At 38.2% G+C, this 13,473-nt stretch overlaps 1 protein-coding gene across 2 annotated transcripts in view; it reads right to left on the reverse strand.

Annotated features, from left to right (window-relative positions):
- Positions 1 to 13,473, reverse strand: part of LOC121428363 (valine--tRNA ligase-like) — a 29,534-nt gene that overhangs the window by 9,110 nt on the left and 6,951 nt on the right. For both annotated transcript variants that reach the window (XM_041624944.1, XM_041624945.1), the window contains exons 7-18: positions 12,252 to 12,453; positions 11,294 to 11,402; positions 10,185 to 10,364; positions 9,495 to 9,619; positions 8,777 to 8,880; positions 7,897 to 8,055; positions 6,279 to 6,369; positions 5,066 to 5,171; positions 4,013 to 4,083; positions 3,241 to 3,471; positions 1,702 to 1,849; positions 400 to 527 (exon numbers count right to left, since the gene is read on the reverse strand). In XM_041624944.1, the coding sequence (XP_041480878.1) occupies positions 400 to 527; positions 1,702 to 1,849; positions 3,241 to 3,471; positions 4,013 to 4,083; positions 5,066 to 5,171; positions 6,279 to 6,369; positions 7,897 to 8,055; positions 8,777 to 8,880; positions 9,495 to 9,619; positions 10,185 to 10,364; positions 11,294 to 11,402; positions 12,252 to 12,453 (1,654 nt within the window). The remainder of the gene's footprint in view (positions 1 to 399; positions 528 to 1,701; positions 1,850 to 3,240; positions 3,472 to 4,012; positions 4,084 to 5,065; positions 5,172 to 6,278; positions 6,370 to 7,896; positions 8,056 to 8,776; positions 8,881 to 9,494; positions 9,620 to 10,184; positions 10,365 to 11,293; positions 11,403 to 12,251; positions 12,454 to 13,473) is intronic.

The following is a 13,473-nucleotide window of genomic DNA, read 5'->3' on the forward strand; positions in this document are numbered from 1 at the left end:
ATCGTGATAGGACTACTGAAATAGAAATTCAGTCAAGTTTGAGCCTCCCTGCAGGAATAGAAGCAAAATCATTTCCAAATCGTAATGACGCCATCATCGTCTGCGAATTGAAGCCAATTCGGTGTTCAATCTGAACAAAGGGCTTGTTGCAAATCAAAATTTTGATTTTATTATTGCTAACATTATGCCTAACTTCACACAAAATCATTTTGCTTCTTGGAAATATAACATTTAAAGGAAAATGCGATTTATTAAAAAATCGCATCAGATCGCAGAGGGTGTGCTGGGCTCTAGTCTTACTTTTCAGCTTTCACCAAAACTGAAATTTGCTTTATGATAATCCTTTTAAACACATTTTACATTTTATATTGTTTTTAGAAAAACCAATTCAGTGCTTACCTCAAAGGTAGGGCTTGGAACAAAGTTATCTCCGAGCGTCTTCATGGCAAACTTTGTAGCATTCCACATCTTGTTGCAGAAGAAACGGTAGCCTTGTACACGTAGGACGTCAAGATTGATGTCGCGCCCTGTCATGATACAAAAAATCAAAAGAAAATATAAAGTACTGTCTTCAAATTGACTCATTGCCAGAGCTGCCAACCTGAAGAAGAACATTTCAGTGTTATAAAAGCTTAACATCAGTATTTTGGTGAGGAAATCAACATTTTCAAAGAAATACCATAGGACAACACATAAAACTGGAACTTTGGATATCATTATTTTGCATCAAACTATCAGGATTATTCTATCTTTTCAGTACTTAGTATGGAAGATCCATACTACTTGGCAGCTCTGCACTGCTCTTCGGGTCCTCTGTGATGTTTTCCATTATTTTATTTTCTCCTCATTTTTTTTCCTTTCACCTCTTTCTCACTGCCTCCTCTTCCTCTCTCTCTCTCTCTCTCTCTCTGCCACACTTCTACAGCATGAAATGTATTCCTTTCACATACAGTACATACAGGGAACCTGTACACTTTTTTACACATACATGTATGCACTTGGCAATCTCTAATCCCAATGCGATAATCGGACCTACTTAATGATCACCATTGTATAAATTGAAATTTCTGACTATGGGATGTATTTTTCCCATTTACTACAATGTAATCCACTGCTTCCAATGTCTCAATCTTTTTCATTGCTTTAATGGTTTTGTGTTTTAATGACACATACACATGAGCAGGTCACCACAATTAAAGTGTAATATGACAAGCTCCTCAGCCCTGTGATATAAAATTACAATCAATCAACAAATTAATCATAATTGTAAGTCTATGAAACAATCTGTATAAAAAAGTTGCAATCGATCATATCTATCAATTATATATATATTCATGCCTTCAGGATCCTAGACCGACATGGATATACCATGTGAGGTACTATGAAATAAGTCAGACAGGAGTATGCATGTACACTACTTTGTATGGTATATTATAAACAAGAGCAAATTCAAGCTTGACAAGCAGGATTTTACCTTCTGAGCTCCATTCCATTTAAGTAACTATTATGGTAACTTTGCTATCCAATAATAGCTCCCATGGTAACAATGCTCATCAGCCAATCAAAATCAAGCATTCAGAGAAAGTTACCATAAGAAGGCAAAGTTACCATACAGGTAACTTTTATCAAAGGGTGCCCTGGTGTGTAATGAAACAAGTCAAAATATGACAGGGTAATACGTCTAGATGGACAGGATTTTACCTTGTGAGGTGTAGGCGCAGAGGGCAAACCTGAGGGCATCTGTACCACACTCCGGGATCCCGTTAGGATAGTCCTCCTTCTGACCCTTCTTGGCCTTCTCCACCTCCCTGGGATCCAGGTTACCCTGCTCCAGGATCCTGTGTAGCTCCTGCAGGAGACAAACAGTCAAAAGGATATCGGTGTTGTAATAAATTCTCTAGCAATAGATTTAATATGCAATAGCAAACAAAAGTTGTAGAGCCATATTCTGAATCTGACTCTAAATAAAGACAATGGCCTATTCCAATTTCAAACCTCATCTGCCATCCAGATATGGGATCACGGCAGGATCAGGACCAAGATTATTCAAAACAAGGGTACGCTAATCCCCTTGATGACATCAACAGCATCGATCAAATTGCAAAGTAACTTGATAAATCTTCATCAAACTAACGGTGTATAGTCCCCGTTTACCTCCCACTACACCCCTCGCTACCCCTCCCCTATCCCACAAGATGCCAAATACAGTAACAATTACCTTGATAGTAATCCCTTAATGACAACAACAGAATCTATCCCGTTGCTAAGGGACTTAATAGATATTTTTTTCCAATTTCAATTCAATTCAATTCTTTTATTTCATTTCCATTCAATACATAATACAAAGTAGTATAAAGTAATACCAATCAAGTACAATTTTACAGAAGGGCATTCTTACTTCTTAAAACAAAAATAAAAACAGTATAACATAGAGCATAAATGGAAATGAGAGGGATCCACTAAAAAGCAAAGCTTGTAAAGTGTGGATCCCCCTTGAAAATGAAGAAAATATAGTTGGCTTATTCTTATATGCGTACATGTATGTATTACAGGAAAGAAAAAGAGAACAAAAGAAATCATATTGATGCAAACATAATTACTGAACAAATGCAAGGCTTTTCACACAAAGAGGTCTTCGTTGTAAAGGATATGTTGCACAAGACAGAAGATTAAAATAAAAACAGAGAGAGGGGATGCCACAACATAGAAGACAAGACAAAATAAGAGACAGGACAGTACAAGACAAAAAAATATTTTTTTAAAAAGGAGGAAAATTAAGAATGGGAAAGGGCTGACCACGAACCAGCTTGATCTGGTGAAATAACATAAGATGATATAACTGGACAATATCAGATGAAAAAAGATAAAACAATGAAAGTGAAAAATGTAAGCATTATAATCAAGATAATGAAGTGTTCCGTTGCGATACTCCATCATATACAATGGTGTACACATGTAGTCATCCTCTTCCTTCTCCCCTCCCTTACCCCACATTTTGCAAGGAACAGAAAGCAATCCCAGAAACTCACTTGGAGGATAATCCCCTTCATGATGTAAACAGGTTTGAGCCACGTTGTCCGGACACTTGATAAATCTTCCTTCATATCCAAAGGTGTATTATGCACAGACTGGGTAATACAATACTCACCTTTCTACCCCCCCCTCCCTCCTCCCAGACCTCATCCCCATCCCCATCTATCCCTCCCCACCCAACATGCAGACAACAATCACGTGACTCACCTCAAGGGTAATCCCTTTGATGACATCAACAGGATCGATCACATTGCCGAGGGACTTGCTCATCTTCCTTCCATGCGCATCCCGCACCATGGCATGCAGGTAGACCTCCGTGAACGGGAGGACGTCGTTCAGGGTCAGACTCATCATCACCATCCTGGCCACCCAGAAAAATAAGATGTCGTGGCCAGTCTCAAGGAGCGTGCCGGGGTAGAAGGACTTCAGATCGGCTGTCTGAGGATGAAATATCAACAATTTTTTTCTTTCTATTTTTTTTCCTTTGGAATTTATTCACCATAAAACAAAACATCAAATCATTAACAACATACCAAAACAGGCATAATAAAGACAGAAAATCCACATAAAGATTAAAGATCACTATAAAATGATTATACTATAACATGTAAATATTCAAATAAAATAGAATAGAATTAAATCCCATGTTCCTGGCATGAAAAGTACATATCTAAATGCCAACAGCAGGCCTTTCGGGCCGGATGAGTTAGGAAAACTAAGTGTATAAGAAATAGTACAGGACAGTAGATAGCATAGAGAGAAAAGGAAAAGAAGGGAAAAAAGTAGCTTTCCTTAAAGCTACAGTTACACCAACGAAACCAACTCCTTGATTTTTGTCTGACTTTGGGCCTCTTGATATACACGTCCCATTTAATAACATTTCTTCTCAACAGATATGCCCTAGACCAATCAAATAGCAGCATTTCAGTGGCTTATAACAATAGCTGGTAACTTGCTACTAATAACACGGTTCACATACCTGATTGGGCCATCCAAAGATGGAGAATGGGAATATTCCCGAGGAGAACCAGGTATCTAAAACATCTTCATCTATAAAGGGCAAAAGAGGACATAAAACAAGTGTTATAAAATTAAAAAAAATCCATAATTTATTGTTCGAAATAGACATGAAATAAAATACTCCAAAAATTTGCTTTGCCCAATTCATCGTGGGCCCGGCAGCCGCTGTGCAGCGCCAGATCGATGAGGCTCTATCCCTTTAATCGTTGAACGCCAAACAGGGTAGCAGCAACTCCCAACTTTTAAACGTCTTTTGGTCTGACGCGGCCAACTGAGCCTACACACCGGTGATGCTGATGATGATAATGAATATTACAATGATAGTAACAACAACGATGATGATATAGGGCATTTAAATTATATTGTGCACATATCCACCATCCTTGTAAGGTGCGCCTATGTTACCCTATTCTACTCTAGGTTACAGATCGGGGGGGGGGGCACCTCCATTGACGAGTGGATACCATGCACGACCATGGGGTCTCGAAAAGCACCCTTAACATATATTTTCCATATTCTGAAAATGCACCCCTTAACAAGTATTGGCGTGTGAAACCCTACTCTTAACAAGTATTGGAAACAAAACGATACTCTTGGCAAGTATTCCCTGAATTGAACCCCTAAACAAGTACAGCGATATTTTAATTATGTCACGGACGTCTGTTGTCGGTTTTACCTTTACCTACATCATTGGGTTTAGCACGGCCCCACATCCCACACCGTGTGCAAATCGTACTCTAACCAAGGTAGTGCTGACTAGTCTTTATTTTTTTTTTATACCAATACAAATTTGATCTTAAACACGTAGCTTTCCTAGCAAAAATAGATACCCTTTTTTCATTATTCTAGTGTTTTTGACACCCTTATTACGTTACCTACGTAACATGCCCGATCTTGAAAAAGATATCCTTTTTACATGTTTTTTGGGTCGTGCATTGTATCCACTCGTCAATGTAAGCGCCCCCCCCCCCCCCTGTTACAGATTCCAGTGCTTTTACTTTTATTTTCTAACCTTGTTTGAGGGTTATCTTTTCCTCTGTGACCTTGAAGCGTTCTGCAGCTTTCCGCCTGGCCTCCTCTTCAGTCAGGGCAGAGATCCAATAGTTGTTATCAGTTTCCTGTGTTCAACAAAAAGACACAAAATTACTTCAAGAAAATTGCTAACAATGTCACTACTTTACTATTAGTTCTGCATAAATTTTACTGAAGAGGTCTTCAATAGCTATTCCTGTACTTTGATAACAATAATTAATAAATAATAATAATAATGATAATAATACTAATAATAACTAGCATTTAGTACGCTCTCCATTGTAAAACTATATCACAGCGTTTACAAACACATCAGACTACATAATTACAATACAAATGCATGTACGAAGGAGATAAAAAGAAAATGATTAGAAAAAATCAAGTCTTTCATTTTGGTATGGGAACAGATTCATCAAATTCATCTCAGAAAATTTATTGTTCACAGTTTGATACACTCAGCTTAAGAAAGTGCAATGTAAACAAATTCAGCAAACCATATCATTTCATCAGAGTCTGAAATCAGGCCATTGCCAGTAGACTGGCATTCCTTGGCCCTGTCTTACAAAGAGTTGTGACTGATTTCATCAATCACAACTATGGACGGCCAGCAACGTCAACATATAAAATGCATGTTTGTTCAAAATCTTTTTCTAGATATGAATGTATATCTATAAATTCATTGATTTCTTGACAATTTGGTGTGTTCTCCATTCGTTACCAAATGTCATTTTACAGATATCCAGTAGACAAAATTATGACACTGATGGATTTCCATAGTTACGATTGATCGTATCGATCGTAACTCTTTGTAAGATGGGGCCCAGATTTCTGTCACTTACAGAACTGCCGAAGTTTTTAAGTATACAAAGTATTCATCTACATTTATTGAATGTACACATACATAATCACATGAATGCCTGTCTAGTCTACAGGCACAGACCCTGATTGAAACTGATCAGCAAATGGGTCTTCACACAAGACTAGCATATATCAAAACTTGCTGTTTCAATTTCGGGTCTGCATAACCTGCTAAGAAATCAAGCCTGAGTGAGAGGGCCTTCAGTACACAAGTCGTTGTAGGCTGCATATCCAGACCACTGAACTCGAGAGAAGGGTTTGCCCTCCAGACTAATACATGCCTGCCCATCCCTATTGCAATTTGTGTAAATCAGATTTGTTTTCATTGCACTTACATCTCCGGCAGGAACACCGGGGTCGTTGATTGTCACAAAGTATGCTGGGATACGATGTCCCCACCACAGCTGTCTTGAGATACACCAGTCTCTGTGGATAGAAGGGTTTGCTAATCAATTTTTTAAGGAAAATAGTAACTTCAGCATTCCAGTCGCCTGACCTTAGCAGACCAAGCAGTCCTTCAAAAAAAGCTTGTACCTTAAAATTCAAAACTTTTCAGGAGAGCTCAGGAAAAGCTCCATTGTGGAGTTATGGCATAAGTAGCAAGCTTCTTTTGCCTATAAATACTTCTTTACAGATTGTAGGAGACCAAATTTTTAGACATGAGGTTGCCACCATTGCGAATAATGCTATGTGCAGCTTTGTCTTTAATAGTTTTCGTCAAAGACTTTGATTTTAAGATATGAGGTTTTGACGGCCAACTGAAGATGGAGCAAATTCATGTCATAATAGCATTCCAGAGATTAATAGGAGTGAAGCCATGCGTTACATTACTGGAGAAAGGAATTCATCCTGTTCATTTTTGTTAACTTGTGGTGTGTAAAGCTTGGCAACCACAAGGAAATGGAGCTAAATGAAATATTTACAAGGTTAGTTTGGTTTAGATTCCCCTTGAATATGGCATGGAGCATACACCATAGACCAGTTTGGTTTCAAATCATAGTAACTCAAGTACTGACATAAGATTTACCCTAAATAGACTGGGCTATTTCGATGCCCAAGAAGACGGCCGTTGATCACGTGATCGCGACGAAACTTGGCATGCGCGTTACCCATGGCATAATCTACAGAACTACAAGTTCAAATTCTGCGAAAAATCTCACTGCTAATTGATGCGTAACATCAAAATTTTGATTTAATTAACTAAATAATGCCCCTAAAATGATAATTTTTTATACACAGACACTTTATATGAATCTGTTCAAATGTACTAAAATAAATTTTCAAAATCATATTCATTTTTATGTATTTTATTGTTTTCTAAATTTCTTATGTATTTCTCTGTTTTTCAACTTTCGGTTTTTTATTGTTTTTTTCAATGGAAATTGTCAGGGACTTTATTTGGACCATAAATAAGATGGAATTAATTGATTTCAATCAGTAAAAGGAAAAATAATGATACATTTATGAATTTTGGCTATTTGTACACAAATTCACGTTTTTGTGCAATTTTGGGTCTGCATGCACTTACAAAATGATGCGTAATTTCGAAACCACGTACCCGAGAGTCGCAAATTTGGTCTCAAAAGTTGCGCGAGACTTGAATGTAAAAAGTCAGAGAGCAACGCGGTCAAAAAATTTTGTGCGGTGGATTTGAATCAGCCCCCCGGTGTTTTTAGGGTTAAAGGCATTTCATTGGATTATGCAATGGGTATTGATGTGTCGGTATGTCAGTGAATGAATATGCATTCATTTTACATTACACAGCGGGAGAAAATAAAGCTAATTGCTGCAAATGTGAAGCAAATCATTCCAGCCTACTCAGCTTGTAGCCCCCAGTTAATAATGATAATTTTCAAATGTACATGTAGCACCTTAATGAAATTGATCCACAGAAACATTGGAACTTGGAAAATTTAGCATTATCACTCTATAAAATGGAATCCAATTTCCTACCTGATGTTATTGAGCCAAGAATACCAAGTCTTCTTGTGTATCTCAGGGACGATCTTCAGTGTGTCGTTCTCTACTACTTCTACGGCTCGCCTGGCCATTTCCCGACAGTCCACAAACCACTGAGACTTCAGTAACGGTTCTACAATGTCTTTAGAACGGCTGAGGAAGAATGAGATGATTTGTTTCATACAGTACAGTTAGTGTGCATTGTTTATAATAAAAAACATCACCACAATAAACAAATATTATTATCAATATTATCAATGGCATTATCATCAACATCTTCAATAAGTATTATCATCATTGTCACCGTTATTTGTATAATACTCTACTTCAAAATCATCATCATAGTTATCATCATCATCATCATAATCCTCAACATAATTCTCGTCATCATCATCACTATCATCATTCTCGAAACCATCATCAATATGTTCATCCATCAACATCACCATAATTATCATCATTATCATCATCATCATCATCAGCGGGTGCGTCGTGGTCTAGTGGTTCTGACTCTCGCCTTTCAAACAGAGGGTCATGTGTTCGAATCCTAACCATGGCGTGTTTTCCTTCAGCAAGAAATTTATCCGCAAGTTGCTGCACTCGACCCAGGTGAGGTGAATGGGTACCCGGCAGGATTAATTCCTTGCATGCACTGAGCGCCGGTGATGGCAGCTCGAGCTAAAGCCGGGGTAATAATAGCAGCGCTTTGTATCCTCAGGCAAAAGGCGCTTTATAAATACCGCTATTATTATTATTATTATTATTATCAATCATCAACATTATATTATCATCATCATCATTGTATCATAACCATTAACATAATACTCATACGTTTTATATTTTTGTAAGGAAAACACCCCCACAAATGCATTACCTGCATGTTGGGACCACCATAGGGTTTGGCTTTGTGCCTCTGTAGAGATCTTTCTCCTTCAGTGCTTCTAAGACAGCTCGTCTGGCGTTAAACCTCTTCATTCCCTGAAAAATGAAATTCAAAATATAAAATATAATCGCTGAAATACTGCAAACAGCTTCCATCAATTATATCAATTTCACATTATTGAAACATATTGACCCAAATTAAGAAGGTGCTTTTGAATCTGGAGTTTGAAACCATAGGTAATGCAGAATTTTTTTTTTTTGTATCGAGCATGTTAAATTCAACATGTATATAGCATCCAATAATGAATGCACATTTCTATAACACCATGCTTTTGACTAGACATATGTTACTACGGCCACATTTAACATACATAAATTGTTTGCAGTATAAACCCTAATGGCAAGAGTTAATTCATTATCCTCCGGCAAAACCGTGCATTTATTATTGGACACTTTATCAATCTGCCTTCTGAATAGAGTGTGATTAAGGATTAAGGATGAAGTCTGCATAAAGCATGATATTTGAAGCCACAGATCAAAAACAACCTTTGTGAATTTGTACATACAAGTTGAACCAAATACTGGAAATAAAATGTGATTTCGTAGATGCATAACAAAACAAAATAAGTTCCTTTAAATGATAATGATTAAGACAACACAACTTAAAAAAAAACCTAGAGAGACAAACAAAAAGGAAACAAAGTCCATACCTTGAACCGTCCGCCTACTTCTGTGATGTTACCATCGTCATCAATGACGTTGAGGAATTCTAGATTGTGACGCTTGCCAACCTGGTAATCAGTGTGATCGTGGGCTGGTGTGATCTTCACAGCACCTAAGAAACACATCAGTGAGAGCAATTAAAACCAAACTTATTCCACTGCCTGCCGTAACGATAATTCTGATAAAAAGTCTTTTACTGTTCACATTGACAGGAACAGCTATGGAAGAATGAAATGAATTGTATGTTTTACAGATGGTTTTTTGTAAAGTCCATTATCAACAACATCATCACAATCAACATTTTACTGTTATCAAGATCTATATCTTTGTCATTATCATTAACATCATTCTATAAATATCATCATCCTTCTCACAATCATCAAACTTACTATTATCGTCATCATTGCCGTCGCCATCGTCATCATCAACACAATCATTGTCATCACGACCATCCTCGTCATCATCATCTGCATCATCATCGCATCATCATCATTATCATCATCCTCATCATCATCATCCTCATCATCCTCATCATCATCACCACCAACATCTTCATCATAACCACCACCACCATCTTCTTCATCACCATCATTGTCCGCTTCCCCATCCATGCATCCTCATTCTCCAATTTTCACCCCCATCATCATCGCCGTCATCGATACCACCCACTGAGTTACCTGTTCCGAAGCCCATTTCAACAAAGTCATCGCATAGGATGGGCAAGGTGCAGTTCCTGAATGGGTGAATGACCCGCTTCCCGTGTAGATGCTTGTAACGGTCATCATCCGGATGGACGGAGACGGCGGTATCACCCAACATCGTCTCAATACGAGTCGTCGCAACAACCAGCTCCTCCTCTATGTGAAATATGTATTTTGATCATAAAATAAACTGTTTTCTAAAGAAGAGTAGCGACAAGCTCCTTAACTTTTAAAAATAAATCTATTCTGGTAAAAATAAATCAACCTTTATTTTGTATACCTGTATATCTTCACTTCCCCTAAAAGTCAACAACATAGCAAGAAATATTCAACAAAAACAATCTCACATTTATCTAGTTAAAGCTGCTGTGGATAGAGGCTAATTTATGCTTTTTGTCAATTCCACATCAACAGAGAGTCAATGTGAATGAAAAGGGGAAAAAAATCAAACAAGCATAGTACAGAAGATCAGGGCTCCGTAACACAAAGATTTGCAATCAATCGCTAAATACCAATGACCAATCAAGATCATCGTTGTATGCGCATTCTGTTTGTAATACTGACTGGGAGCCAATGAGCGCGGTTCTTTCACATTTGCAATTCATTGCAAACCTTCGTGTTACGGAGCCCAGATGTAAAAGAAGGGAAATTCAAAGTTGTTATATTTATAAGTTCCACCTATTTGCATGAAACATTGTTAAGCATATCACAGGTGATATGCAAATGAGAGTTGATGAGGTCTCACTAATTCTCTTGTATTTTATGACATGACATTAAGCAGTTTGAGTTAAAGGTTCATGAATACACTTTGGATTGAAGGATTAACTATTGAGGAATGGCTCAGAAAAACAGGAAACAGCATCGAGGGCCCGTTTCATAAAGGGATTACAACTGTTATTACTTTGCCATTATGGCAACTACCATGGCAGCAGGGCTCAGCAGCCAATCAAAATCAAGCATACCATGATAGTCGCCATAATGGCAAAGTTATAACTCTTTATGAAACAGGCCCCTGGTCAATAGTGATGGGTCAAACCATTTATCACATGACTTGTCAACAGTCCAATATCAAGATTACGTCTTACCAGAATCTTGAACCTTGTAGGCAAATTCTACTAGGACACCGAATTCAACTTTCTCTTCGTAGCCAGGCACAGATAGGTAAGTCCTCCCAGTCAATTCCTTCTTCTCTACCTAACAAACAATTAAAAAAAATAACAAATAAAAAATTAGAAAACCTGGAAAATAAATACACTGTGTCATCAAAATTAAATTCATTTCTTTAATTTGGCTAGCTGTAACAAAAAAATAATTAATTCAAAGCCCTGAAAAAATCGGGAGGAAAAACAACTTCATTTCGGTGCATCATCGAATCAATATCATTCATGTTTTATTTTAAAATCTGTGCAAAATTTGCATGGAAAAAAAAGCTGTGAACAAGCAGAGCAAGTGAGCAAATATTTTGAACTTTTTAATACAAAAACCCCTTTTTGTGATAGATTTTGACAAACAATTCCGAATACAATGTTCATACTTCACCCTTATTCTTTGCTTTTCTTTTATTTTTACCTTTTATTTCTTGATTGTGATTTCTTTTTTTTTTTTGGGGGGGGGGGGTCATTGGCCCACCACACCCCTCATCTGTACGCCAGTGCAATGTAGAGTTTCCTATACATTATTGCAGACAGCTTTTTCCTGAAATTAGGGGCAGTGGTTGGAGCGGCTTTTTCTTTCATAGGAAAAATTGGGACTCCCCTATATTGAGACAATTGGCAAGTACCGGTAGTCTGCACGAACAGACCCCGATTGAAATTTGATTAATAAGTGGGTATTCAAGACTAGTCACACTTAGGGCGTGCTGTTTCAATTTCAGCGAGAAGGCCTCCTGTACGCAAGTCACTGTAGGCTGCGCCCTCAGACCACTTAACGTGAGTGAAGGGTTTGCATAGCAGACTAGTTGGCAAGTATGTGATGAGAGTGTCATTTAGGACATGTGCCTGCAGACTATGACGGGGGGGGGGCATGCCTGCCTTGCGGACTTACTTCGATGTCAGAGATGGCAGACTTGAGGGTACAGGACCAGTTGATGAGACGGTTGCTCCGGTAGATGGTGCCGTTCTGATGCATCCGTATGAACGCTTCCTGGACAGCGTTGTAGAGTTTGGGGTCCATGGTGAAGCAGGCCCTGTCCCAGTCCATTGATGAGCCAAGGGTTCTCAGCTGATCATAGATCCTTCCTCCTTTCCTGGGTGGGGATATCATTTAAAAAATATCAGATTAATCTCTTAAGAAGCCTCAAAGGCTGGGGGGGGGCTTGGTATTAATTTTATGCTTTTATGATCTCAGAAGAGTCCCCAACAAATTTCATTTTAAAAAACAAAACAATATAATACATAACAAAAATGATTTCATATCACACTTCTGTTCATGTACACTTGCTAAGAACACCACAAAGAGTCTTCTACCAAAAATTAGAAGATTTAGAGCTTTATTAAGAGAGTTAGAGGAAAAAGTATGATTTTGCATATTAATTACGCATAAATTAGCATAATTACTTAATAGCAATTTGCATATAATAAATTACTATACAATTTTGTAGATTATGTCCAAGACAACCCGCATGCCAATTTTCGGCGCAATCGCGCGGTCGACGGCCGAGATCTCAAGGGGGGGGGGCTGGGAGGCATCCCCCCGGCCATATGAACTCCCAAAATACCCTGGCCTAGATAGGGTTAAGAATAGTCCGAGAGCGCAGCAGTTGGTTCCGGTTGTATTTTATGGGAACTTGATAACCACTGTAAGTACAACCATGTTGGAGTGGCCAAGGTTGCTGTGACAACACTGAGAAAATAAGCAGAAAGTCAGTCCTCCATCTCTTGTGGATTATGAAAAACAATGTATGAACTACCAAAGCACACATCTGGTGCGTTGTGGCTCAGTGGATTAGTCTCCGGACTTTGAAACAGAGGGTCGTGGGTTCGAATACCAGCCATGGCGTAATTTCCTTCAAAAAAAAATTTATCCACATTGTGCTGCACTCGACCCAGGTGAGGTGAATGGGTACCCGGTAGGATTTATTCCTTGAACGGTTTAGCGCCTATTAATATGGCGGGTTAGCTACAGCCGGGGTAATATGATACCAAGTATCAAAGCGCAGTTGAGTATATGCACATAGTAATATAAATGGACATATTATTATTAGTTATTCAAAGTTTTTATAATGAGGCAACAACGACCAGGCAGTGAACTAAACTCATGTGTAATT

The sequence above is a fragment of the Lytechinus variegatus genome, chromosome 15 (genome assembly GCF_018143015.1).
Source record: "Lytechinus variegatus isolate NC3 chromosome 15, Lvar_3.0, whole genome shotgun sequence".
Taxonomy (NCBI): domain Eukaryota; kingdom Metazoa; phylum Echinodermata; class Echinoidea; order Temnopleuroida; family Toxopneustidae; genus Lytechinus; species Lytechinus variegatus.